The sequence below is a fragment of the Sprattus sprattus genome, assembly GCF_963457725.1.
Source record: "Sprattus sprattus genome assembly, chromosome: 8".
Classification (NCBI taxonomy): Eukaryota; Metazoa; Chordata; class Actinopteri; order Clupeiformes; family Clupeidae; genus Sprattus; species Sprattus sprattus.
Window position 1 is genome coordinate 14,293,561 of NC_137927.1, and position 27,592 is coordinate 14,321,152.

The window sequence follows — 27,592 nt, forward strand, 5'->3', positions numbered from 1 at the left end:
TATGGCAGCAGTTTCAACTCGTATAACACTTTTTCAGTTAAGCGAACCACAAATCATTAGACGGTACAGGTTAACCTGCCAAGCAATACTTCAATTACTGGACCAGATCAGAGAGGACATCGAACCCTCCACCCGGCGGTCACATTCCATTCCATCACTAAATAAATTCCTGGCAACATTGCAAATATTGGCATCCGGTACTCAACGCATTGCTATGGCGCACTGGTCAATATACATTTCCCCAGTACGATAGCTGAAATTAGAGACATCAAACAGGACTTTTTCAAATTGTCAACTTTCCGAACGTAATTGGAGCCATTGATTGCACCCACATCCAAACAGTCCCACCTTCAATCCACGAACACATTTACCGAAACAGAAAGCACACATATTCAATGAATGTCCAGGTCATATGTGATGCAAACATGACCGTTACTAACGTGGTAGTCAAATACCCTGGATCTGTCCATGACAGTTTTATCTTCCGGAATAGTGCCATCTATCCAAGATTGAGCAACAGGGATTTTGGAGAGGCCTGGCTACTCGGTAAATGTATTTGTTTCAGTGGGGATATATTGTAGTGAACCCATGTCCCTTGTAGAAATTATTAATCTTGCCATGTACACATCTATATTGTTTTATAAGACAGTTTATGCATTAATGCCCCCAATAGCATATTCTTTATAATCGCGTTCTTTTTAAAAAACCGGGCGGAGTAGGCACAGATTGCCCAGCGCGGATCTGGTTTGATAAATACCGCGGAAAATGCGGAAAAACACTGTGCGGTATTGTGCAACTGGGCAAAGGCGCAGATTAAGCTGCGGTCGCAATGTTAGTAAATCAGGCCCTAAAGGGCGGAGTTAACACAGATTGCCCAGCGCAGAACTTGTTTGATAAATACCACGGAAAATGTGGAAAAACACCGTGCGGTATTGCGCGCCTTGGCAAACGCGCAGATTAAGCTGAGGTCGCAATGTTAGTAAATCAGGCACTCAGTCTTCAAAGATTTGTCCAAGCTCCCGTCTTGTATATGATGTGAACCACTTGATGCCCATACCTGAAACTCCAACCCAGTATAACATTCTGTGAAGTAATATGTTATAATAAGCAGTGTGGAAGGTTCCCCTAAGGTCCAATAACACTAGCCTGACCAACAGTCATCAAAAAAACCTTTTAGTTGATTAAAAACAACTTTTTCAATGATTTTGCCAGACAAATGGTAGATTGGACACGGGCCGTTTATTGTTCAGTATGGAAGTATCTTCATCATTCTTTTTGAGTAGTGGGCTTTATAACAGCTGTTTTCAGGTACTTAGGGAATGTGCCAGACAACAGTGATACATTTACAATTTTAAGCGGGCCTGTTGCTATGATGAGAAAAACTGATTTGAAAAAGTTGGTAGGCAAAGTATCTAAGCAGCACGTGGAAGAGTGGAGATTCTGTGATGTTTCATCGTCTATCAAACTCAATTCTGACATCAAGTTGAGTTACCCTGTCTTTGTTTCTTTTAATTCCAAATGCTGAGCTGTTAGTAATTGAGAGGATATATTCTGCTTAATTTGATACATTTTACCTAATTTTAAGAATAATTAACAGATAATAAAAAAACATAATTAATCAGATGCCAACTATCAAACTGGTTAGTTAACTTCCTGACAGTTGTAAATAGCAAAGTATTGTTTGTATTTCTACTGATGATATGCTTTGCATATTTCAGCATTGTATGTGCGAAGCATCCCTTTATAGATTTCATAGATCTGGAGGTCGTATTTGAACCTCATGCTCTCAGTCTTCCTACTCTCTTTTTGCAGGAGTTTTTGAGAAAGTTGGTGCTATATGTGATATATGTTATGTATATTGAACAGTCCAACAGGATATTCAGTTAGACATTTTGTTTCCATGGTGTTGGAGCAATGTCATCCATAATATTAACATTATTTAGCAAATGATCTACAGAGTCTGAGAGTTCACTTGAGGTCCCTGGAAGTGCCTTCTTAAAGTGAGCACCTATGTGATCATTTACGTTTTCATAGTCATAGGTCTGGTCTGAATGTGTGAGGACAGAGACACATCAAAGAACACACATAAATAATGTAATTAGTTCCTGATCATAACTTTTCTCCGGATTATATGCAAGTTGAAATACCCTTATATGGTAAAACAATTAAAATCCATACAAATTACAGACAATAGTTCAGTCAGCTCATTAAGAAAAAACTGTTCCTGAGTGTGTTGATAGTTAAAACCGTTATTAACCAAATCTGAGGAGAACACTTAATGAGAGCACATAGGTATTAAAATGATATAAAAGTCACCAAATGATGACTGTAAAGGTTCTCTGAATAGTGTGGCTATTCCACCTCCTCTTCTGTCTGTTCTGTCAGCACTCATTAAAGTGACGTTTGGAGGGACTGATTCAGTAAGGATGGTAGCACCGCTTGCTTGATCCTACCCTGGTTTAGTTAAAAGTATAAAATGAACTGAAAATGCCTTGTTTAGAAGAGATCCAATGTTCAGAAGGGCTAGCTTTACTGTAAGTGATTCAGGGTTTAATAAAAGATTCATGTTGATATGCAACATACTTTAAATTAGTTAACTGTTAACAACTTACTATTTGGTTCTCTGCCCAACTAGGATGGGTATAGCTGAGTATGTAAGCACACAGTGCCCTGACTTGAACCGAGAGTTTTTATAAATACAAGATGTAACGCTTCTACCAAGGCAAGTGGTGTTCCTTTGAAGTTTTGGGATGGTGTTAGAAGGAAAGTAACCATCATTACTGTTGGCTCAGCATACAAAAACTTCAGCAAAGTTTCACTAGATGTATAATCTATGAAATGGGGTTCATTTAAAATTAAAATAGACGCGTTACTATGGGGTTCAGGCTTATTGTCTTATTGTGGTTTAAAAAAAAATAACAATGACAGAGACATCTTGGGTATTTCTGCAATTTCTTCTGTCTCCATAGGAGGCAGCACAGCATTAAACATGTGTCATCTTTAAACTTCACTTCTTACTGTGTCAGTGCACCACTGATTTGAGGTCCATTTAACATTATATAATTCAGCGCTTGTCACTTTGTCACTCATGTAACCCATGACATGTTCTGTGTGCAGGTTCTAGAAGAGTCCAAATGCTTGGTGCGGAGCATCCTCCTGTCAGTTCTCGACGATGTCAATGAGAAGGAGTGTCAGATGCTTAAGCAGCTGTGGTGTTCCACCAAGGGCCTGGAAGCGCTCTTCAACTACCTGCAGAACAAGGGCTACGAGGCCTGAATCACTGCCTCTATGCATCTACTGACCCACATCTCTGAAAACAGGGGCTGGACAGCTGGAGTCATTAAAGGGTTGAGATCGAGAGAGAGTGAGTGACCGGAGACCATCCACTGCCCAGAGAGTGGTCTTGACTTCATGTCGAGGCATGGTCAAGGTCACAACAAGAGAGAGAGAGAGAGAGAGGGAGGGTGCGTTGACTTGACCTTTCACTGCTTCAAATGTGTCCTGCGAGATGTGGCTTTATTGTGGGTCTTTTGGGTTTTCTGTGTGTTGTTGCCAGAGTTAAGCTTCTGCACTAATTGTCCTAGAGCTTCAGTTTAAAGCAAGGTCTGAGATCGCTGAGGTGACCGTTAGATCCCACTGGGAGGAGATGTGGGGCCATGGAGCCTTTCCCCGGATAGTAGGGCGTGAAGTCACCTAGAGGCAGAAAGAGTGGAGTTATTGGCCAAGAGGAAACAGATTCAAGTTTCTTTTCGGTTCTTTTGTCAATGGCCCATGGGTTACGGCATAAGCTTTCTTGCATTCTTCACTCGTGAAGCCCTTTTTCATATTTATTTCTAATGCATAAAAATGCAATGAAGTTTAAAACTTGCTATAATAGCCATGTTGGCCATGATCCTCCTTGATTACTTGATTAGCAGTCTAAGAGGGTTTTCACTTGTCTAAAAAATTCGTTGTAATGATTTTGAATCTCTTCGCTTGTGTCACAAGTGCAAATATGCTAATTCTAAACCAAAGGTTGGTGACACAGATCACAGTTGCTTTGGACAGGAATGCATTCCACCTTTACTGTTACGCGGATCAAAACTGTGACAAAACCTAATCATTTTCAAAAATGATCAATAGTTTTCTAAAAAAATGTATGTACAGTCAACGCAAAGGAGGGGGCAGTGTGCAAAGATGTCATCAGTGATACCGCAGCACAGCTAGTGCCCAGTGGTACAGAGGAGGAAATTGTGGTATCAAACAATTGTCCCTTCGTCTCCACTTCCTGTGTTTTGTCCGCCAGAAGCAACAAGCCACATGATTAATAACAGAAGGTGTCATTTATTTTTAGCCAGCCGTTGACCCCTTTACATCCACTCAGATTTTAGGTTGTTATTATTAAGGTTTAATCCAAACAATGTGATGGAAACAAATGAATATTCACATTATTTCACAATGTTTGTTTGTATGTGTTTGGCCTAGTAGAGTCAGCTCCATATAAATATGAGCGATACATCTGACATTGGTGTGTGTAAACATTGGATATGCCCTTTGCACTAAAGGTTCATTGAAGTGGCCATCAATAACAGAAAGACATAACTGCAAATGCACAGTTACCTTGAACAGACTTCACATGTCTTGTATCTTCTCACAAAATGATTGAAGAGCTAATGCTGAAATTGTCATGCATTCAGTCACTTCTTACACCAGTTTCTTAAGGATGAAGTTATGAAATATATTTTGAAGTTTGCTGTTAAAATGGTGCTCCTTACGTTTGGTAAGGCTTTTGAAATAATCCACCTAAAGAGCATTAGATGCATCGGGCTCCTTACATCTATGATGCACCAATAGCCACATCAACATCTTAGCATACCATAATGACATCATCACCACCTTCATTACGCATCATTAGTTGTTCTTCCTATTCTGTCGGAGGTGTCAGAGCTGTTCAAACAGAGAGGACTAGGCTGTGTTTTGGCTGTGTGAAAGTGCCCATTTTAAGCACTTAAATATCCAAAGTGACAGTAAACACCACACTGGATGGTTGTCAGAAGTGGCATATGAGCTCAGTGGAAAGCTTGGGGGGGAAGGAGAATATTTTTTTATTTATTGCCAGAAGATGCTTCCTGGTGAAATGTGTGTGTATATTTGCTCTTGGTTCTTTTGAAGTTTATGATTGAATTGATTTTGAGTGGTAATGTAAATATCAGAGTGGTCAAAGGTCTAGATCATTGCGCAAAGTTTGTAACCATATGTAAAATTAGGTCAAGTAACTATACATTCACATTGGTTAAAAAAATGGTGTATTTTTGTATCGAGAGAAACATTATGTCTTCTTCGTCCCAAAGTTATCAGATTGTGTCACCACACTTGTCATCAGTTAGGGTGTCCGTGTTGTGATGATGTGATGATGGTTTTGCTGCAGAAGTAAACTCGGTCTGCATGTAATGTCTTCAGGATATATGTGTATACATATATAAATATATAATATATATTTGTTTATATACAATGGCAGATGTAGTTTTTTTGCAATCATTTTTACAATATTGATACTGTTAATTGTATGAAGCTGTACACATTTGCAGTATAGTAGGCTGTTATATTGTGTAATTATGCATGTAATATAATGTAGATAATTGTCAATGTCAAATCTTTATATTTCTGATGTTTTTTTTTTGTATAGCCATAGTGAGCAATTGTAGAAATGTTGCACAGTTTATTTTTTTATTTATTTAAAGATTTTAACCAGTGATCCCTGTGGGGCAACAGTGCCATAATATTTCCCTGAAGCACATTTGAGTTTCCTTGTGACTGATCATAATCACAGAAAGATCATTTAAATGAAAGTGAAAGCCCACAAATGAATCCTTATTGGCTTGTGTTGTTACTGTGTGTGAAATGTAACTTAACAGTCTGCGTTTTTATGTAACAAAGATATTCATCTGTCCTATGAACATGCTAACCTTATCATATACAAATTTGATTGTGATGCTGGACATGCCATTGTACAATCGTGTAATCTTAGAGAGGACTAATGCGTAAACATCTATACTTCACTGAATGGTAAGTTTGTGCTGTCTTATATATACTATATACATATATATTTAAAAACAATACTCATCCACAAATAATCCACAAATTTGTCGTCCGTTTATCAGACTCATGGAAAATATGCAGTGTACATTTTTGAAACGATGTAATTACATCTTGACATTCTGTAGCAATATGAGATGCAAAAAAAATAATTTGTCTTTGACAAGTTATTTGATTTGGATATCACGTCATGAGCATCTTCTGATTTTATCTTCTCAACATGTCATGTCGAGCTTCAGTTCATACAGTCACAATTATGTCCCAAGGTTATATGAAATAAGCTAAAATGTCAACATGAAATATAGAAACACACGATTCATATTTTGATTGTAGCTCTGTAAGACAGTTCACATAAAACGTCTAAACTGATCTAAAATCACATCTACATACTCGACTGGGTGGGGGAGTCTTTATTCTTCTGATGTTTTTTTAGTTGTTGTTTAATGTATCAATCTTGTGTTAAAATATTTGCTCTGTATTATTTAAAAATAGAATCAATTTCACATATTGCATTTGGAAAATAATTTATTGCATGCCTATCTTTCTTATAATGTTTGTTGCATTTGTTTAAATTCCCTTCAAGAATATTTTGATGTTCCCCAGGCAACATTAGTGGGAGGCCAGTTCCAACACCAGTGTAGTTCAGTTCAAATGTTCTGGGTGCCTTAGAAAGTCGTTTCCGGTAGGATATGTAGAACACTGTCTTCACATTCTTTTGGAGAGAGACGGTTGCAATGAATAAAATCAAAGTTGACTCAGATATATGGCTAGTTTGTTGATTTTTTCCCCCCAGATTGGACATTTGGAGGCTTGTATGCATCATGTTCAGGTGTTATGGTACCATGTTAATGCACTGTTCTGAAATAACCCATTAATGGTAATTCATTGGAAAGGACTGTCCCACGCCACGATGGACTCATCTATACCCTGAACTTTCAGAAAAACACAGCAACAGGCTTCACTTGTGAGAACACACAATGGACCACATGCCAGATCCTCTGTTGTGGCCATTTGGTGGCTGGTTTGTCAGCAGAGAGTTTTAAAATGGTCCATCATCCCAAACAAAATGAATGTAACTGAACAGTTTCACAATAGCACAAAAGGTAGATTGTTCATCATTTTTGTCTTCTTGTAGTGCAAAAGGGCAGTGCTGTATTTTGTACAGAATAACACATATATTTAAACTACATTGTAAGTAGACGGGAGGTTCTGTTGCGCTTGCCATCACTCCTATTTCAATATCTGGTGTTTCAAGCAGTATTCCCATGAAATACTGCAACGGTTTCCAACTCGTTTTAATGGTTTGATTTCATTCAGTGCACAGTCCCTAAAGAACTGTCTCAACATAATCCCTAATTTACTTCTGTTTGAACAACTTACACCAGTATGTTCAACTGGCCCACATTATTAGATGGCGGCAGCATTAAGATGAAAATGCCTATTACAATTCTCCACCATATAAGTTCTAAATGGCACTTTGGTTTGTGGAAATTTAGCAAATGTAAACTTAACCTTGTTCATATGAAACCTTTACAAAAAAAGACACGAACACTGTACTTATGAGGCGGCCCAAAACATTACTACTGATGATGCAAGTACATTTTTTAAATTTTGGACATTATTGTATTTAAGGCCTTTATGTATGACAATTCGTGTTCAGACAGTACTTTGAATGTAGGTGAAACATTTCGGAAAAATATACATAATGCTTAGAGAATAATTCTCAGTTTGGACATTCCAAAAAGCCATGAACCTCAGAAAATAGAGCACTTTAAAATCAAAAGAATATCATCACATTGTTCCACAGGCTGGTGTCTCTGAGTCACAAAAATATCAAGGAGAGTTTCTTTTATTTGTACTGAACTGCCACACTGCATGTCAAGCAGGAGAAATATCCCCACTTCATAGTACACCGAGTCAACAAAGTGTGTTCATTTGAAATAGCTTAAAATATCAAGTACAACCCTGCATGGGAGGGAACACCGCCATACTCAAAATGTCCGGTTGCTTCTGGAGAGCTCCAGTGGGCATGGGGACTGCAGGAAGGCTCTCTCTCCAGGCAAAGGGGATCACCCAACCTCAACTCAAAACCCGTACACACACATTCAAATTCGTTCAAGAAAGCAGCAGTCCAGCACCGGTGCACTCTGTAAGATACGCCAGTCTCTTCCTAACGGTCTGGTCACCGAGGCCCTTTGCTGGAGTGGACCCCACAGGGTGGATGGACTCCATGCCGGCCCACTCCTCCTCACCAGTCCTTCTCCTTTGGGCCGGCCTTCAGCCTCTGCTGCATCTCTGCAGCATGCGCTTTGCTCTGCTCCCTCCTGGCCAGGCGCTGGAAACAGAATGAAGGGTGACATTGTTATTAGTGTTAAAGAGACAAAGCTAGTGCAGACATAGACATTGTGTGTGACCACCAGGGGTTTCTTGGTCGACATCTGCATTAGAAAGTGAGTGCTTGGGTATGTCACCCAATAACATGTAACTGACGTTTTTCACAAATGTTGCATGTGACCTCCCACACATGAGCTATATGTTGATCTTTAAATTGTTGTATGTTAATGTTACATTTTATATGTTTTATTGTCATAGTGTTATAGAGTTTTATGTTATTTTTTGGTATATGTTATATGTATGACGTCTACTGCGTAGATGAATGATGCTTGCCAAGTCTTAAGAATTTTGCTGTGCTGAAGCAATTTGGTACATGCAATAATAAACACACTTTGACTTTGACTTTGACACCAATCTTTAGATGCCCCACTATGAAGGCAACTTGTTCCTCACCTCTTTTTTAAGACACTGGCGCATGGCACGGTCGAAGTCATTACAAGTGCCAAAGAAGCGAAGGACATTGTGCTGGGGACAAAAAAAATATTATTAGACAAAAAACACTATGAACATAACTTTAAAAGGTGTACTTGTTTTCCCAATAGTTAAAAAGCAATATGAAAGCAGGGGCAATGTATACCTGTTGGTTCACATGCTTAAATTAAACTCTGTCCCAAACAAAGAAATACTCAGTTTGATTCTCATCAAGAAAATTACTTGTTAAAGAATAGTGTTGCTGAGATTAAAGAAGATTTGCAATGACAATGCTACAGGTAGAACAGTTTTTCAGACGCAAACAATTGTGTCTTAAATATGATATAGAGTACATTACCTCTTTGTGACACTCTCTGAGCTGTGTAATGACCTCATTGCACTCATCGGAGTGCAAGTGAGGAGACAGGTCTGGGTGCATCCTCAGTTAAGGTCTCACTTCTCTGCTGTGGGTTAAAACACAATAAACAAAAAGGCATGCTTCTTTATGTGACTACCAGTCTGTGGTGAAAACCGAGCTGAAAATTAGACTTAATCTACTTACAAAATCATACAGCAGAACTTAATTAAGACATTACAGAGCACAATAAAAGTGATTGCTTCTATTTTAACAATAAGGATACACTGGCCACCATCATCGTCACCACTCATGTTGAAACTTTCTTTTTTTTTCTCTCCAAGGGAGAACTTACCTGCAAGAGAGAAAAGAAAGGCTCGGTCACGGCGGATTGTTGTGTGGTTCAATCACTCCACTGCTTTCATGCAATAGCCTATCCTAATGCTGTTCTGGGAGAACAGCGCTTACGTTCACTCTCTGATCCTACAACTGGTACATGAACTGTGATCCTCCTACCGCGGAAAAAAAAACAATATACATATCTTAAAATACTACTCGGTACGTGAAATTGGTGCAGCAAATATAATACAATGCAATACCATTTTATAACTAACGAATTACGTTCTATACAGCTACAACACAGCATGACATTGAACAAACTCATTGAGCTAATTTAACAACGATGACGCAACCCTTATAGCTGAAGTAAGCAAATAAATTTGCCACAACTGTAAATTAGATTTTTCCTATCTAACTGTCTGAAAATAAGTAACGGTAGACTACACTGTTGTATAACACACAGCGTAATAGAGCCAAGGACTCACTTCCATTTCACCCCTTGAATAAAGCACGGGAACCCGGAAGTAATGTAATGGTGACGAACTTTGCACATGTGCCAATCAGTCACTTGACTTACGACCAAGTAGGAGAGAAGGATGGTTGCTTAGAAAAATAGATTATTTATCCTGGCTATTTTATGGGTATTTTTATATATAAAAGTCCGAGCGTGCCTAATTGAAAACGCTGAGTACAAATATAAAATGTTTTGGGGACAACACTTTGCGGGCGTAAATAGTTTAAAATAACTTTTAGTGCATCCCTTATTCTGTATAAATAACCCCATATGCATCGGGTTTACTCCGTTTACAAATAATTGACAATAAATAGAACTGTAAAAATGACAAATAGTGTCGTTTGACTTCCAGTCCAACAGACGGCAGTAAACACTATTTACTCACCATTTTTTTTGTGGAAGGAAGTGTCGTAGAATGCTAATCTTGATTGCCGATTGGTTGTTTTAAGCTCGTTTTGGCGGTTTGGTCTGGCTTGTGGTCGACCCTGATGATTTTTATATCATTATTGTTTAACATTATAATTGGTGTGTTTTTGTATGTGTGTTTCATTAGTCTTAACATGGATGATGGAGCAAGGACCCTTTTACAGCGAACGTTACGTAAGATACCGACTCGAAAATTAGAGGAAACTATAAAAAAGTGGTCTCACCTATCAAGAAGACAACAACAATCTCTGAACTACACCCAATCGAAATGGATATTACTTCAAAAACTTGTTTCTTTGTGTGAGGTAACGCTAACGATTTTATTCTAGCAATAAGTTCGCTTTATTTGTTGATCTAAGCAACGTTAGCTTGTTTGCCCATAACAGCTATTATACTGTCTGTAAACATGAATCTCACAGTTGTGACGAGCTTTTGTTGGTGACTGTAAGTTACTTTATCAACAGTCTGTAGCGTTAACATTAGCCAGCCAACATCTACGTTTAACTCTTATATTGCTTGCCAAACGTATCTTTGTTACGTCAATTAAGCAAACTGCATGTAGTATTTTCTTTACATTTGTTCATTAATTTATCCCAATATTATGTGTCCGATAGGAAAATGAATTAACAGTGAGACACGTGAGCGAACTGGAGATGATCTGTAAGTTAATTTTATTTCTGTCAGTGTTTTGAAAGATCCTTAATACTTTATTAGGCTACTGAGATTAATACTTTATTAGGATACCGAGAACGCTGGGCTTCTCTTCTTTCTGATGGGATGATGAGGTGTTTCTCTGTTTGGAATTTGTAATTGTTAACCAAAATGTATTCCTTGGACTGTTGAAAACAAAAACAAATCAAATATTTGCTTCTCAAACTAGATTGTATGGAAAATCCTACCCTAGGAACCTGGAAGGCCGGCCATCTTACAGATGCTGAAGGTATTGCATTACACTTTTGTGTCAGAACAAAGTCACAGTTGATTTTCTATGTGGCTTGATCTTGCTGTTGTTTTACGTGAAACTTCTAACTTTCAATCCGTTTCCTTGGCTGTACCCACAACTACAGCTGTCTGAACTCTGTATGAGTGGTTTTAACCTCACATAACAAGAGCTCCTCTTTCATAACACTTTCAGATGATGCCACGTCTCAAGACCTAATGTGTTTTAAGGAGCAATTCAAATCCCACTTGGCAGAGTTGACCAGAAATGTAAGTGATACATTTTGCAATGACATACAGTAAACCTTCCTTCAAATGCAATAAATCCTTCATGATACAGGCGACCTCCTCAAATGTCTGTCTGTTCCATTGCTTTTTTTCTCTAGGTCTCAATCAAAATCAAGAAGCATGAGAATGAGACCATTTGGATACGCATCGCTTGGGGGGAGAACTTCATCAAACCTAATCACTTAAAGCCTACATATGTGGTTCATGATCTTCAAACCCCATATGTTTTTATCTGCAACTTGAACTCAAAGAACAAGCCACTGTTGTACCAGGTAGTTTACCATTTAATCATTTTCTAGATCGCTACCTATTTTACAAGGTTGTTATTGCATGTACAGCGTAATCATTGCATTCATTCTTCTATAAGCTTCACCTCTAATACACTTAAGGTGTTGAGGTGGTCTCCTCCATACATATGAACATATTTGAAAAATTAACCCAGAAAAACAATCAACAGTCTAACAAAGCTTTTCAATTCGACATTGTTATCAATATGGTGTCAAACCTATCAGACACTTAAAACCTTTTTAAATGCAGAGGTGCAGTGTCTCAAAATGAACAAGAACATAGTTGTACATAATATACCTAGCAGATAGAAGGAAAATCCACTGATGAGTCATTACCACACTCTTGCATTTACATCTGGCGGGAAGGCATTAAAGTGGGAACTGGGAAGACCATGTTGAACGTTCCAAATTCGGTGTTGTTCTGATTGCGCCTTAAAATACAGTACGCTTCGGAAATAAGATAGCCTGCCTGTTTCTGTAAAAAACATTGACAGATGAAGTAATGTTTCAGTGGGCTCTTGCAAGCCATGCACATTTATAACTATGTTCAGACTCAAGCAAAGGTGGAGTGCCTCATGAACATGTTCATGCTTATCATGTCGGATAGTAGTAGTCTTGCTTCAGTTTAGTTAGCTGCTAGCCTGCGTCACACCTCCTATCTCGCCATAGCGGCTCTCCCTTTTACATAGACGTTGATTTGGCTCTGTGACTTTCTCTGCTGCTGGAGCTGTAAGTCATGCTTCTGCTTCTGGAACACTGGCATGCTGTATTAAAACACACAGAGCAGCATTAAGCCACCTCTGCTTGGTTCAGTGTAAACAAGAGAGGCGGCATAATGAGGGGTCTTCTTATTGGCAATATAGCAGGATCTCAATAAAGCAAGTCCTCTTTAAAAAGGACTTGTGTCTGGGGCTGAGAGCTAGTTACAAGTCTTATGTGATTATGTTGACACTTGACTTGATTGTCCAATAGCCCTAGTTGTATTGCCATTCTGTTTTTACATTAGAGTATAGTTCATAATGGAGGAGTACGCAGGTAATACTATTATTAGTTCAAAACCAGGATGACCTTATAGGCTTCGCTCGCAGGAGGCTATTTTAGGATAACATATTTTATGTTTTGGGACCTTAGGCCCTAGTTCTGGCCACCAAACATGGCTCCATAAAAGACGCGCATCTGAGCGGACGAAACCTTCATGCGGTCAGGGATCTGCTGATGGGCAACTACCATCAGGTAATGTAAACTTAGACATTATTGGGTTTGTGCGTACAGTTTCAGCACATTAAGCAGATATTTTTGTTCTTGACTTTGTAGTGGTGGCACTTCATGTGAATAGTTATTTGGTGTAATGATGAAAGTGTGTTTGGTCAAATCATGTAATGTGATGATCATTCTGTTTATTTGTTTTGATAGACATTTCCAACCAATCACCAAAGGCCGCTTGAGGAAAGATCCCCTCCTCCAACACGTATGTATGGAGCTGTGACTTTCTAGAAATATGCATATGGTTCAGTCGATTGACAAGATCTTGTAGGTTGTCAAAAGGTTCAATGAAAAAAATCCTGCAGCCTCATGATTCATAAACTTTCGTGGCAGTGGGATTCTAAACTAATTTTATCTTAATATTACTTACAAAAGAAGTGTCCCTCATTTGGAGGTTTTGTGAATTGCCTTTGCACGTTTTGTCTTTTCCATCTCTTTAGATCCCAATATTGAAAATGAGCATAAAGAGCATGCTGAGAAAAGACAGCAGGTTGCGTGTGAAGCATTTGGGGAAGGAAAGGTTCCTAAACTCGAAACTGCCACATACACGGTACTTGATTCACTGGCTTGTTGTCTCAATGTGTGCAACTTGTGAGACAAATGAGGAATATATGACTGTTGTTTATAAAATACAATATTTGTTTCCCCTTCGTGCTTGATTTCCAGTTGGAGACAAGGTTCAGGGGTGGTGGTGGCATTGACACCCTTGTTGATGGTGAGAAACCCTTTAGGACAGTCGTGCAGTTTGCCAGCACCAGCCTCCTGGAATCTTTACACCATTGTGTATCTTCAGGTAATGCTATCTCTTACACTGTCCTGTCCTTAAGATTATTTCTATATGAGAACTTGTCAGACTGCTCATAAAGAGGACCAGTGATGTTTTCTGTAATATTTTCTCAGTCTGAAACACCAAGTCACATGACTTAAGCCCTTTAAAGAATTGACCCTAATTGCACCTTTTTCATACCTGTGTGGAAACACTTCAAATATGTCTAAACAGTATAATTGTAGAAACACATTTTTTTTCCCCACTTTTGACATGCTACTTACTGCTAATTACTGTTACCATTGCTATACATAACATTGCATGTACAGTCATTGCTGCATCACAAACAAATACACCTGTAGTAGTTTTGTCTTCCCAAGACCAGTGACATTATGCAGATATTGATGTTAGTCCGCGTTTACAAGAGGCCATTTAAATACGCTCAGGTCAGATACCACTTATTTATGCTGAAGTAGTGGGCACCAGTATTTCTTTTCCTGTCACATTTTCTTGTCCACAAGAAATACAGAAACGTTAACAGTGTTACAGACCTAAGACACTTTACCAGAAGTTTTGTTTTGATCTCACAGGTATTGCCGATAATCCAGTCTCACCACTGTTGTCATCCATCACTCAGAAAGGACGGAATTACTTTGTCATCACAGACAAAGCAGACAGATGTCCTGATAACACCACTCAGAATTCTAGAGCAAAAGTCTAAGAGCAGAAATTCATTGTGTGTGATTTATGTTTGTTTGTCAATGTAGAGATTTGCACCATAATCTAAACAGACAGTGTTTTCCACTGAGTTAACTACTAGTGTTTTATATCTATAATACCCTTTTTGGGTAATATATGTTCAGTGGAGAAAACGTGGGCTGTTTATTTTTAACAACATATTAAATTCAAATTGTATTCAAATTGTTTATTTTTATATATCTTTAGGCTACTTCTTATCTAAATAAAGTTGTTAAACAGGTTAATTCTGGACATTTCTTATACCAAAACTCAATAGACAGCGTTTGCAAATTATTAAATCTGGGTAAAGACCAGAGAAACTAGTTTAGTCAGGGATTGTACGATTGATTTACTTTTATTGATTTATTTGTAATGAGCTAGGCGCGTGGTGGAGTGTAGGAGGAGCAGCTGGTTGCTAAGAAGGTCCCCCTCCCGGAAGTTTACGTGAACGCATATATGGTGCTCCAGCTTCACTGCGCTTTCTGCAATACAGGGCGGTCTCTGAGTGGAAATATGGCTGCCTCTGCATCGGAGAAGATACAACGCAGCATTGCAAATAACAGAAACGCTGTCGAGGAGCTATCTCCACAGCCAAAAGAAATAATAAAACCTGATATATCGGAGCTAACCAAAGAGGTGCGGACCAATATTCTCTGCACTGTTGAAGGATGTGGGAAAATCCTTCCAAATACCCCAGCCCTGAACATGCATCTTGTTAAGTCCCACAGAGTCAAGGTAAGTACTAATGATAACAATGACTGGCTAACACGTTAAATCTTAAACCCAACCATACTTATTAAAAATCATGCCATGGGGTAGTTGTAAATCAGTTCGAAATGATTCAGCTTTTCCCATAACAGGTTAGCTTAACCCAATACGACAACGTCAACGCTAGGTGATCGAACAAACCAGCGAATGTTTTTGTCTTTGAAACTGCGCACTTATAGAAAGAAGTTGCTTGCAAACCAACGGTGGTAGTTAAGGCTAGTCGTGTCGCGTTTTTAAATTTACATAAATCGGGTGCTGTAAGAGAAAAAACGAATTACAGACCGCTGCAGTTAGAGTCCTTCAAACAACGTGATTCGTGTACTAGCTAGCTAGCAGGTTAGCATCATCAATTTCAAAGAAAGTTGTGCAGCTGTCTTTTGACCGAGTGTTCCTTACATTTTTTTTATGTTCGTAGTCTCTATTTGTCAGTGCAGCTATGGGGAAAGGTATTCACCCTATCCTCTTAGCGTGCTCTGTGGGACATTAACGTGTCTGCTCCAGTCTGTACTTCCAGGATGCTGCCAGAATGTTTTGACATTGCTGCGTTTAGACTGTGAGAATACTGAGGTTTTCATAATTTTAGTTTCCTGAGGCAACTATAACTATAAAAGTGTTATCCCACCAGGGAAAGGTAACTGGCTGCAGGAATTCTCAAAAATCGCGGTGACATTAGAACAACCATTAAAACTGTCAAGGGGCGAATTAAACATCTATGCAGGCTTATTACAGTTCTTCTTGCGTTTCCTTGGTGATCTGTCTTGACCTTGTCCTGATCTCACCTAGATCACGTGCAACATAAATTACAATGTATGTTTTCTGAGAAAGGCATAGATTTGTTTTTGAAGATCCCTGCTATAACACTTCTGTGCTAACGTCATGTCTTCATTCTTTTTTTTTCTCCATTTATTGACTTATATATTAGGGTCATTTAAAATATTAAAGGTTGGTCAACATAAAGTGAAAAGATGACTGTGGGATCATTGTTTAGGACTTGCCTAAGTGACTAACACCACCTCAGTAAGCAGCCATGCTGGGGAAGCAGTGGCTCGCTCACTCCCATGGAGCGCCCCTCATGCATTATTTATTTGTGCACACAGATAGAAAGTCTATGATTTCAGTGTTCTGAAAGGTGCACATTTCAGTGCAGTAATGCAGCCATCAGTAGAGGTAAAAGAGAAAAGCTTGGGGGGGGGGGGTCTGGGCTTAGAATCTTATGTCAGCTTCTGATTGGGTCGCAGCATCGCAGGCAAAGCCTTCCCTCCATTTACTGTGTGCCACTCAGGGCTGGCCAGACAAACCCTACAGCCGTTACGCAGAAACAAAACTGAGTCAATGCCCAGTCACCCCCGCTGAAGTGTCTCCAGGGCAGGCAGATAAATGAATGCTGTGCAGCACGACACTGAGGGACAGGCCCATGATGTGTGGTCAGACGCCGGCTGAATGTTAACCTACGGCTGATTCTGGCTGTTTCTCTCTTTGCTGCAGTGGACTGCTCAGTACTTTCATGTTCAATGTCAATAGCATTGGCCCTTTTTTTTATTTGAATACAGAATAATAGCCTACAAAACACAAAATCATTCACTGCATTTTTTTTACTGAGGACTTGAGTGACAAATATAAATACATTGTAATTCAAAGCCATGGTTTTATTAGGGAGAGGCTAAGGGCTGGAATAAAGGCAGATCAGGCTACAATGTAGTATGCCGTTCAGATGATGTAGTGTCTCCCTTGGGGAACGCCTTTCTCAGTGTATGCGCTGAACAGTTATGTAAGTTATCATGCTGCACATTGATTCAGTGCACTGAGCTGATGGCTGTTAAGTTTTCCAGTACTGTAGAACAGTTTATACACTAGCTGTCCAAGTATCACAGGGTACTGTCAGGGGATTTTTTTTTTTTTTACAGCATTTTAATTAGACCACCCTGCCAATTTCCTTTTGTTATGTAAGGCTAATCCCATTGTCCACACTTTCATAGAAACCCATCAAAACTCATTGAATACTGGCAATCTGCTCGTTCTCATTTACGATTCTTAACATAATTTTGGGTAGCTATTGTTGTCGCTTTCATAGGGAGTGTCACTGCTTAATAGTTAGACCAAGAATGAAATTAATTTTGGAGCGAATCTTTGTGGCGGTCACTCGGGTAATGGTTGCTGTAACGTGTCATTAAAATGCTATGATCTTATATACAAGTCTTTTTTTTATCATTATAAGGATGGCATGGTCAACCCGACTGTTCGAAAGGATATGAAAGGGCCACAAAAACTCTATTGCTGTCCAATAGAGGGATGCCCAAGAGGACCAAACCGACCTTTCTCCCAGTTCTCTTTAGTCAAACAGGTACAGTCTTTAGTATTTTACATAACCATGTAGCAGTCAGTGTCCAGAGAAAAATATGAATTGTATCAATGTTTGACTCTCTGTTAACATAACTGCTCATTAAGCTGATCAATGTGTTGTTTCTAATACTGTCTGTCAAGAGAGCAAGTTTTGTGAGAAGATAATCTTACTTTAGTGCATTTAGTTAATTTAGAGGACTGTGAATAGCTAGTGTTCTGTATCTGATCTATTTGAAAATGGGTGAAATTTAGTCAAAATCCAACATGGTTTAAAACAACTACTTATTAGATTGATTTAAAAATGTCATAGTGTACACAAACTGTATCCCATGCAATCTAACAACTGACGAATATTTCCTAATGTGTACCAGCATTTCATGAAGATGCACACTGAGAAGAAACACAAATGTCTGAAGTGTAGCAACAGCTACAGCACCGAATGGGATCTCAAAAGACACGCAGAGGATTGTGGGAGAACCTACAGCTGTACATGTGGCTGCCCTTATGCTAGCCGTGCAGCACTTTTGTCCCATACCTACAGAACTGGTCATGAGATTCCAGATGAGCACAGGTACATTTTCTTTCACCATCTGTATCTCTTTAATGTATTTATAAAGAAACACGAGCACAAACAGAAGCAGGTCACATCTCAACCTAGCTTGATGGATACCTAAATAGTTTACTCTCTTGTGTCTTCCATAGATATCCACCAGTGAAGAAAAGAAAGATGGAACGCATGATCTGTAGTGCAACTAAAGTCCGACCCGTGGAGCAGACCTATCCCATGACTGGGTCTGAAAAGGAACTGTCCGAGGGAGCCATCCCTACCGAAGGAGCCTGGCAGACCCATGACACTGCAAAGCAAACTCCCAACCCTCCAAAAACCATGCAGAAGCTCCTCCTGCCCAAGCCTAAAATGGCCCTGGTCAATGTTCCTGTGATGCAATTAGCCCACCTTCCAGTCCTCCTTCCTTCGACAGATGCCTTGAGGTCTGTCGTTCTGGCTTTAGATTCACAAGGCTCTTTTAGCACTGTCCATCTTCTCCCTCAGTCTTTTGGAACAGTCATGTCTGCACTAAACACCAAGAATTTAACCTTTAAAGACACTGTACCATTCTCCAGATCAGGCTCTGTTTGTGTCAGCACTGGTATCCAGGTAAGCCTAGACAGTACAGTGCCAACTTGTGACATGGTTGCAGGACTGACATTTAGAGGTAAAAGCACCTCAACAGACATTCAGACAGACATTTCATACCTCAAAAAGGGACCATCTGTGGAAGGGTCAGTGATGAGCACCATGGGAGACTCTTCGGTCTCCTCCTGTGCTCAAACTGACATTAGCGTGAGTGCTCAGGTCTTGTTGCCGGTCAGTGTGCAGACCCAGACGTTTCCCTCACAGGCCAAAACCACTTCGTCCATAGGGGCACAGACAGAAACCCTCAACCAGCTGTCTTTTCAACCCTTTAACAGAACTAGGGAGACTCAGACTAATTGCGCCCCAGAGGAAAAGGTTCTGATGAACCAAGCTGTGATGTGTTCTGGTCTTTTTGATTCTGATTCACCAAGTGTCTCCACACAAACAGTCTTGACAGACATTCCATTCTGCACTAGTGTTGGTGTTGACCCCCTGAGCGCATGTGATTCTGTGCTCTACCATGACAAAACTGAAGGACCCATGTTCAACCAGAGTTCAGTGGCAGACAACCAAACTCAGACCATGACACTTTTCAATGACTTGGAGAATATCCTGTCTCATGGCATTGGTGATGGGGCCCTGGAGAATGACCAGGCACTGTCCGCATCAGCAGCAGGCTGCGGATCAGAGCTGGAACACGTGCAAGAGAACAGCGCAGGTATTGACTTTGACTTTGAGGAGTTCCTAAGTGCTGCACACATTCAGACACAGACCGAGGAGAGTGATCTGGGAGGCTTGAGCTCAGAGACGCAACTAGAGCTGCTTGACATTGAGACACAAACCGACTTCCTGCTGCTTGACAACCTCACTGGAAGTGATGTTACTAGAACTCAGGCAAACGACTTGGAGCAGGAAATGTTTGACACACAGACACAGACAGACCTGAACTTCCTGCTCAACCCAAGCGGTCACATGTCCTTTGGGAATATCCTGAGACAGTCCAGCTTCAACATGAGCACTGAGTCTTCAGACAACGAGACTCAGACAGACATCCGCCCAGCCCCATTACCCCTGCAATGCACATCTGATGGACAAGTGAGGCTTAGCAGCACAGAGACCCAAACAGTAACAAGCTCCTTTGACAGTCTAGGTCACCTGTTCCTTACGAGCAACGAGACCCAAACGGTCATGGACGACTTTCTGTCAGCGGACGTCGCCTGGAACGTGGAGTCTCATTTCAGCTCAGTAGAAACACAAACCTGCGAGGAGCTGTACTCTCTTTTTCAACACTCAGAGAAGCTCAACACTTGAGGACCCAGCTCCCCCATGGCGGCTGGAATTGAGATCTGAAAGAAACTCTGGCTTCTGAAATGTACCTTTCTGAAGGAGGCTGAAGGGTCAGAAAATGGGTCTCCACAAATACTCCTCAGTAGCCTATAGAAACCCCCTGCCACTATGTTCATTAACTAAAATGTCATTCCAAATGTGTGAGGTAGTGAAAACATTTCCCGAAAACTTACTGGCGGCACTTTTAGTTCTCATTTCTTGGTGATTTGCACAGCGACCGAAACACTAAAGGATAAATTGAAATCTGTACAGTCAGAACATGCGTCATTTCAACACTTTATGACAGGTGCTCTTTCATGAATTTTTTTTTTTTTTTTTTTACATGCCCTCATTGAATGTCAAAATAATGGCAGTTGTGAGTACTCGTACAGGAGAGTGTAAGGTAATAGAGTTTAAAATTCAGCAAATTGGTAAAGCCGTCACTTGTGAGAACTGCCCATAGACCTCACTGGAAAGACTCTTTGCAATTCAGTCAGACACTACTATTGGCCAAGAAGATATTTCTTAACCAAGTTATTGCTCTATATATTTGTGAGCTTGCTGTGAGTGTAAAGCAAACCTTTATAACCTGTGATGTAAATTGTGAAAGTCTACAATATGTTAGATAGAACAAAAGTGTGTCACTGTGAAGAAAGGGTAACTGCTCCTTTGCAAGATTCACGCTCACATTTATTATTGCTATCTATTAAGAATACACACTCAGTCATCACAAGGCAACTATTTCTTTCAAAGTAATGCTGTTTACATGTGTATTTGTTCATTAAGCCTACCTAAATACTTTGGACATGAGCTTTTGAAATCTCACAGAAATACCTGAATTGAATGTGCATTTTTGTATTTATTTGTCTTGTTGACTATTTGCACGGTTATTGTTTTTGTTGGTGCCTTATTTTAGTAGAAGGTAAGCAATGGCCATTTTGTTGTAGGTGGTGATACTGAGACATAATATACCATGATGTATAGTGGCTAATCCAACATGTTTTGCCCCTTTTGGGTAACAAATGCCCAGCTATAAGTTGCTGTGTAAAGCAAAAAGATACTTGTGTGGATGTCTGAATATCTGCCATGGAAACCATATTAACCAGCATTCCATATGTGTTGTGTGTGTTTGTGTGAGAGAGAGTGTCGCATCAAAGCATGTGGTAGTCAATTTAAATCTAGCTGAATCCAGCAGCTGCTTCTGCAAACTTGCAAGTTAACCTTATACCAGTGCCTATGTCATTTCCATTCTTCATTCAATTTGACTGTGTGTGTGTTAGTATGTTTGAAAGGAAGGACATGGCTACTTGCATAGTTTACTATTCAACCACACTGTATCCTTTTACTTTGTTTCTGGTACAAAATGTGTAAATGTTATGTGTAAACCTAGAATCACAGCCAAATGTACACTCTAAAATATTTTGATTCCGTTGTTGAGAATACATCGTTTCTCAGCAGAGACTTGATTAATACTAGATGCTTGATTGGAAACGAGACACCTTTTTTTTTATTTATTACAATCACCCTTTAGACTAGAGTCTGACCAATAACTTGTCCCCAAGTGTCATTTTTCATGTATGTTATGTGCATAGATATAGAATGGTATTCTATTTCTATGTGTATCTCTGTTAACCTTAGAATACGAGTAGCACAGTGCCCATACAGGCTGAGATTGAACTGTTTTGTGTGTGTGTGCAAATACGTACGGAGAGAAAGAGGGATCCTACTGGGATGGCCCCACGTCAAGTTCTTTTGAGTGAAATTTACCTCATCAAATGTAAAGCAAAATGACAAACACTTGTTTCTGATAGTAGTTTGGGTCAGAATTTCAACTTGAAAAGTATTATCATTTTGGTGTGTAATTATTTTCTGCATTTTCCAAAGCTGGATTCACACTTTCCACCTCAAACTTTGAAGGAATATATTATGCTGATCTGACCACAAACTGGAAATAACAATATTTGTTAATGTTTCCATTTTCAACAAATTGTTCAAATCTGTGTTCACTTATACTTGAAATGTTTACTTAAAGCGCTTAGTTTTTTTTCCAGAGAAAGCATGCTATTTTGTTTGTGCCATGATGATGTTGAGTTCACTTGAGTTTCCTTCCTGGATGTGTCTTAACTTGCTTAACATGTAAACTGTCAACTAGGTTCTTCTGTTGTTACACAAGCATAATAAATGAGCATAATAAATCATATAAATTGACTTTAGTTTTCTTTACATTCAACATAATTATGTGTGGGAACAAACAAATAGCAGTTGTGTTTTAATACATTTATCATTTATTAATGCATGTTATTGTTTACTGTAGGAAAGGAAAATAAGACCTAATTTTATTAATTGTGCATTTAACATTCCACCGTCAATGTACCAGTCATCACACCCAAATTGTGGGAGACCGGTTAAGCAACCTTTTTAACTAGATTTTTATGTCAAATACTTCTAAACAGCACCTGTAGAGGTACACTGTCACATTATTATTCACAGAGATAGACTACTGGTGTAGAGTAAGAAGATTGTTTAGAATCCTAACCTAATGATGGCAAAACTGCAACTGCAAAATGTTTATTTAGGCTGAGCCTTGCCATCACAGTTAAATAATTAACTGTATTGAATTACTGTATCCAGTAATGTTGTAGCAGTTTTAAAGGTTTGTCTGACTTGTGGAGAATGTTGCATTGGGTTTCTGCATTGGGTTTGGAACATCAATGTTAGGACAACTACAGCTGAAACTTTACACAGGCATTCCTGCAGACACCTAATGACACTGAGGTTTCATGTACATTGAACTCGGTTGCTTGGTAACAGGAGGGCAAACCTATCTGAGCCCTGACACATGAAAGTAAGGAAGCTTTCAAACTTCATATGTCACTGACACCTGCAAGTCTTATCCTTATGAGGTACTGTGTGTTTAATTCACAGTTGAAAATGACTTCACCAGATGCAAGTCCGTTCTCTGTGAGTTTTCTACCTGGATGGATGTGTCAAAATACCTTAGTTCTGCAATATCCACTCATTTGTATGGTGTACTCATAGTGTATGCTGTTTCCCAAAACTTTGTAACTTGTGTAGAAGCATGCTAATATTCACCTAAGAATTCAGTTGTAAATGTGTGCTAGTTTACTGTTAACATTTTCTAAGAACATCATCTATGAAGGCATAACCTAAAGTCAAACCTCTGTTTAATCAAGTGACTGACCCATGACAACAGATGCAGTACAATCAGGACATCAGAGACGGTGAGCGGAGGCAGGGATGGCAACCCTGGTTCCAAACAGTAGAGGCAGTTTAGGTTCTGCCCGTCTGATGGTCTTGGTCTTGTAACCAAAGCAGAGTTTATGTCCGCTGTTATTCCTCGCAGGCGATCTCGCCAGGTCCTCCTGTTTTGGGTACCTCCCCAGGCGGTAATTGACCCGAGGTATTGCGTCATCCATGGTGGAGAAGGGCTGGTCGCACCTCTTGGTGAAGGGAATGCTGAAAGCCGTCAGCAGGCGATGTCTGTCCTGACATGTCCAGTATTTGGAGGCACTGGAGCTGTGTAAACCATCCTCAGCAGACCTGGAGTCCAGGTGAGAGTCTGTTCTCATTTCCCCACTGCCATCAACACCTCCATTCCCCCCAGCAGTGGCAGTAGCTGAGGCACCTCTCTGCAAAATTTCAACCACGTCCTGCACGCTGGCTCCGAAGGTAAGCTCTTCCCTTTTTAGGTGATCTGGGCTACTCACATTTCTATCCGAGGAAGCTTTGAGGGGAGGCAGTACAGCAAAGCAGTTGATGAGAGTGACATTTCCAGCACACCTGTCTCCCAGCACTGGACACTCATCCTCCTGTTTGTGGGAGAGGCCTATGCAAGTAGCAGCTGTACTGTTGATGAGCAGCCCACTAATGTTTGGGACCTTTTGGGGGTTTACCAAGACATTTTGTTTTGGTAGGAGTTCTACTGTATCTTTGTAGGAAGAAATGGCAGAGCATGTGCTGCTTGGGCGTGTCTTTAAGTCTTTGGTTGGGATGGTTTTCTTTGTGCTTTTTTCAGGTCTGCTGCAAAATTCAGGACCATGTCTTGCATTTTCTGATACATGGAGTTCTGCTATCTTTGTCTCAATGCAAAGAAGACAGTGAGAGTCTGCATCCCAGGTCTTCGGTCTCTTACCTCTCCTTTGCATTTGGAACAAGCTAATGAGAGAGGGGCCCCTACCCCATCCCTGGACCTGTTGGGCAAGGACAATGGCTAGTAAAAGACCAGAGGCAGCACCTTATTAAGCTAACACTAACATACTATGCTCTAAAAAGTTATGATTCAAAACCCACAAACACCATAAAAAGAATCAGAATCACTGAATTACAAAAGTACTCACAGCTTCTTCCCAGCCAGTGTGGTTTTCAAATGCATCTAAATCCTGGTCTTTGGCTAAGCATTCTTCACTCGCATCCAAAAGTGTATTGACAAGGCCTCTGTCTGATAACTGATGTTCTTCCATATCCCATTCTGTATCCACTGTCATGCAGACCTTTTCATCAACCGCATAGACGCAAGCTGATTCAAAGCCTCTGAAAGACTCCATTATGATGGTCTTTCAGAGGAAAGTGGCTAAAAGGGTAACATTAGAGGAATTATGCCATTGATGAAGGTGCTCAGCATCAGCAACATCTCAATAATAAGCATGACCTGGATGACTGTTCAAGCCACATAGCCTAGGTTATATATTAAATGTAAGCTTGGCATTTAGCTAAAAGGACAATCAAGGTAGCGTTAGGTAGGGTACGTTAATATACTTACCTATGGCTAACTTTGTTTCTTTGGTTAGCAATCTACTTTAGATATCCTACAAATGCTAACATTACTAAAATAAGCTTGGCCATCTGACTCACCAATCGGACAGTAATTCACAAAATTACAGTTTCGCTATGACTATTTTATGAACATCTTTAGTAGACAAAGCTGCAAATGACGATGTAACAAACGCAAAGACAACGTTAATCCATCAGATACTATAGCTACTTGGTTAGTCCCTCTTGGTTTGTACCGTTAAAAGTACAAAAACGTAATGAAACTGTTAGCTGGATACTTACCAACTAACCTGCAGAGTTACACATCTTGCACACACGACCCCAACAAGCAGGGACTGCCTTGCAAGTGCTATCTGTGTCAGTGTATTTGGCAGTGGCAACAGAGGGCATCAAATATTTATCTCTCTTTAACTGGCCAAAGGACACAACAACGATAAAAGTAAGATCATTGTGTAAAGCGTGGAACGTTGCTATGGCAATTGGACTGAATGAGGATGTGACGTTTTGGAAAAGGGGGCGCGGCAGAGAACAGAACAAAGTAACCGCGCATATCCTCATTTTTGCAAGAATGTATCAGTTGCTATCATCATGTTAATACCAGCGTGATTTTCCATATCGAAACATTATCTCAATTTCCTGGAGTGTTTTGGTAGGCTTTGTCAATTATATTTTAATTGATTGTTTTATTGTTCATACAATTAATACCACGTTATTGAATATACTAAAAGGGTCAAGTTTTGGACTGTGAATAATGCAAATTATTTTGTGATAAGTAGGCCTATTTTTTATTTCGTACGTTCAGGTTTCGGTGTGCAGTGTGCGCTTTGACAGCAGAAAGCTACTTGTAACAGGCTATAACTAGTATATCAGTATATTACTAGTTTAACCGTGATATCAAATGCTCATTGATTTGAAAATTATATCTTTTCCTAGAATTCTACTTTAGAATAATGTTGTAAAGTCGTCTTACATTAGCGCCGAGTGATAACATTATTTTACCAAGTAGACAGTCAAGTCGGCACATCGTGTTCCCTTTTCAGCACGACTGTACCGGCATCGCTTTGCTCTTTGAAAATGATGTGTAACACTTTCCACCTACCTTCCCCCTTCATATCACTACTGTTATGGTCAGAATTACCCTGTTATGGCATTTTTTTCTTATGAATATCTACATTTTCAGGACCTTGTCGGCACTGACCATGAAAGGGGGTGTGCCTCTATAAGACAATTTTCTCTGTTCCTGTGCGCCGGCTGCTTCCTCAGCTGCTTGGAAAAGATTGGCTCAGAAATCCGCAGTGTCACGAACGACGACGAACATTCAAACACGTGCTTAAGTCACCGGACACCTGACGTGCCTCCAGCCTCTCCAAAAAGTCTGAGCAGTACCCCACTTAGACCAATCTGCAGCCTTCTATGGAAACTGAAGCGGTGCACTCTGTTGTGGTCATGCTGCCTCCAAAGAACTGCATCCCGAGAAACTACAGTTGCATAGCTGGGCTTTTCGGAAGCTTGGCAGCTGTAAACCAAGTGAAAGAAGAGAGCGATGGGGAACTTAATGGAGACTGCGAACCACTGGAATTTCATGTGGTGGAAGAAAGACCCAGGGGTAGAGAAAGCTTCCTTAAACCTCCACAGAGTCCAACACTGCGCCGCAGGTGCACGTCTTTGCCAACCCCAACCGAGAGAGCCAAGCTTGAGATTTCCCGGACCAGAAGCCCTTCAAGTCAGAAAAAGGTTCGCTTTGCAGACTCTTTGGGTTTGGAGCTGATCTCTGTCAGGCACTTTGACGACACTGATATACCGGAGGTTCCACAACGCATTTTGAACAAGTTCAGGAGAGAGATTCCTCTTCGTCTCAACAGATTTGACAAGTTCCCCTCAGTGCCTACCCAAACCATTTTTATGGAAATGGAGTTCACAAATCCAGGAACTCTCCCCGACTTTATGGACAAAGTGAAAGAGATGAAAGTGTTGTTGGAATGTGTTCAGAGTGACGATTTCAGCCTCTCTGGGTTTGTAAGGGTCCTCAACATTTCATTCGAGAAGAGCGTTGCCGTGAGGTACACTCTCAACAACTGGATGACATGTATGGATAGTCTGGGATGCTATGTCCCATTCTCCAGTGATGGAGTGACAGATAAGTTTTCATTTAAAATGGTTGTCCCAACCTTTTTGGAGAGCGGCGGCATATTGCAATTCGCAATCAAGTACAGTGTCGATGGAGACGAGTACTGGGACAACAATTATGGGAATAACTATAAAGTGAAACGCCACAAATTCAAAATTTCGCCACCGCGGGAATGGGCGGATGGTTGGATCCACTTCATTTAAACCAGCATGCATAGCCATCACCGTAACACTGTGCGTTTTTGCGCGTAAATTCCTGCTGCAGCCTACCACAGACCTTGAACGACTGCTGTAAATAGGCAAATATTGG

The 27,592-nt window shown here is 40.1% G+C and overlaps 6 protein-coding genes across 9 annotated transcripts in view; 4 read left to right on the forward strand and 2 right to left on the reverse strand.

Moving 5' to 3' along the window:
* LOC308368910 (chromodomain Y-like protein 2) overlaps window positions 1–3,276 on the forward strand; it is a gene marked incomplete at its 3' end in the record, with an annotated part of 37,393 nt that extends 34,117 nt beyond the window's left edge. Inside the window, exon 7 of the mRNA XM_080843206.1 lies at window positions 3,118–3,276. Coding sequence (XP_080699332.1) covers window positions 3,118–3,276 — 159 coding nt within the window. The remainder of the gene's footprint in view (window positions 1–3,117) is intronic.
* Window positions 3,277–7,908: 4,632 nt separating this feature from the next.
* Window positions 7,909–10,092, reverse strand: cmc2 (C-x(9)-C motif containing 2). 4 transcript variants are annotated; one of them, XM_080844181.1, is made up of 5 exons: window positions 10,060–10,092; window positions 9,522–9,590; window positions 9,239–9,309; window positions 8,863–8,934; window positions 7,909–8,410 (listed from the first exon to the last, which is right to left on the reverse strand). In XM_080844181.1, the coding sequence occupies exons 2-5, from the start codon at window positions 9,547–9,549 to the stop codon at window positions 8,324–8,326; spliced, it is 258 nt and encodes an 85-aa protein (XP_080700307.1). In that variant the 5' UTR covers window positions 9,550–9,590; window positions 10,060–10,092; the 3' UTR covers window positions 7,909–8,323. The 4 variants fall into 4 exon arrangements, with proteins under 4 accessions (XP_080700307.1, XP_080700309.1, XP_080700308.1 ...); XM_080844183.1 differs by lacking the exon at window positions 9,522–9,590 and adding an exon at window positions 9,591–9,747 and having other exon boundaries at window positions 9,239–9,341; window positions 10,060–10,088; XM_080844182.1 differs by lacking the exon at window positions 9,522–9,590 and adding an exon at window positions 9,591–9,747 and having other exon boundaries at window positions 9,239–9,344; window positions 10,060–10,088.
* Window positions 10,093–11,145: 1,053 nt separating this feature from the next.
* On the forward strand, window positions 11,146–14,794 carry cenpn (centromere protein N). The gene is made up of 9 exons (XM_080843376.1): window positions 11,146–11,174; window positions 11,395–11,454; window positions 11,650–11,723; window positions 11,840–12,013; window positions 13,160–13,261; window positions 13,442–13,496; window positions 13,732–13,841; window positions 13,958–14,084; window positions 14,648–14,794. Exons 1-9 carry the CDS (start codon window positions 11,168–11,170, stop codon window positions 14,776–14,778), a joined length of 840 nt encoding a protein of 279 aa, XP_080699502.1. The 5' UTR covers window positions 11,146–11,167; the 3' UTR covers window positions 14,779–14,794.
* A 3,480-nt stretch (window positions 14,795–18,274) lies between these two features.
* On the forward strand, window positions 18,275–20,349 carry atmin (ATM interactor; the record flags this gene model as incomplete). Its single annotated transcript, XM_080844072.1, has 2 exons — window positions 18,275–18,474; window positions 18,606–20,349. Exons 1-2 carry the CDS (start codon window positions 18,281–18,283, stop codon window positions 20,347–20,349), a joined length of 1,938 nt encoding a protein of 645 aa, XP_080700198.1. The 5' UTR covers window positions 18,275–18,280.
* Window positions 20,350–23,597: 3,248 nt separating this feature from the next.
* On the reverse strand, window positions 23,598–24,929 carry cUnh16orf46 (chromosome Un C16orf46 homolog; the record flags this gene model as incomplete). The annotated part of the gene is made up of 2 exons (XM_080843478.1): window positions 23,598–24,575; window positions 24,723–24,929. The coding sequence occupies 2 exons, from the start codon at window positions 24,927–24,929 to the stop codon at window positions 23,598–23,600; spliced, it is 1,185 nt and encodes a 394-aa protein (XP_080699604.1).
* Window positions 24,930–26,568: 1,639 nt separating this feature from the next.
* LOC308369028 (protein phosphatase 1 regulatory subunit 3E) lies at window positions 26,569–27,486 on the forward strand (the record flags this gene model as incomplete). The annotated part of the gene is made up of 1 exon (XM_080843361.1): window positions 26,569–27,486. One exon carries the CDS (start codon window positions 26,569–26,571, stop codon window positions 27,484–27,486), a length of 918 nt encoding a protein of 305 aa, XP_080699487.1.
* Window positions 27,487–27,592: the final 106 nt, after the last annotated feature.

Bases quoted from the DNA above. Each gene is read 5' to 3' on its own strand.
- cmc2 (XM_080844181.1), bottom strand. From the start codon at position 9,549: ATGAGTGGTGACGATGATGGTGGCCAGT. The intron at 9,310-9,521 runs GTATCCTTATTG...GGATGCACCCAG, and splicing joins TGACGATGATGGTGGCCAGT to ACCTGTCTCCTCACTTGCAC. The intron at 8,935-9,238 runs GTAATGTACTCT...TTTTGTCCCCAG, and splicing joins TCAGAGAGTGTCACAAAGAG to CACAATGTCCTTCGCTTCTT.
- cenpn (XM_080843376.1), top strand. The intron at 13,262-13,441 runs GTAATGTAAACT...TTGTTTTGATAG, and splicing joins TGATGGGCAACTACCATCAG to ACATTTCCAACCAATCACCA. The intron at 13,497-13,731 runs GTATGTATGGAG...CCATCTCTTTAG, and splicing joins AAGATCCCCTCCTCCAACAC to ATCCCAATATTGAAAATGAG.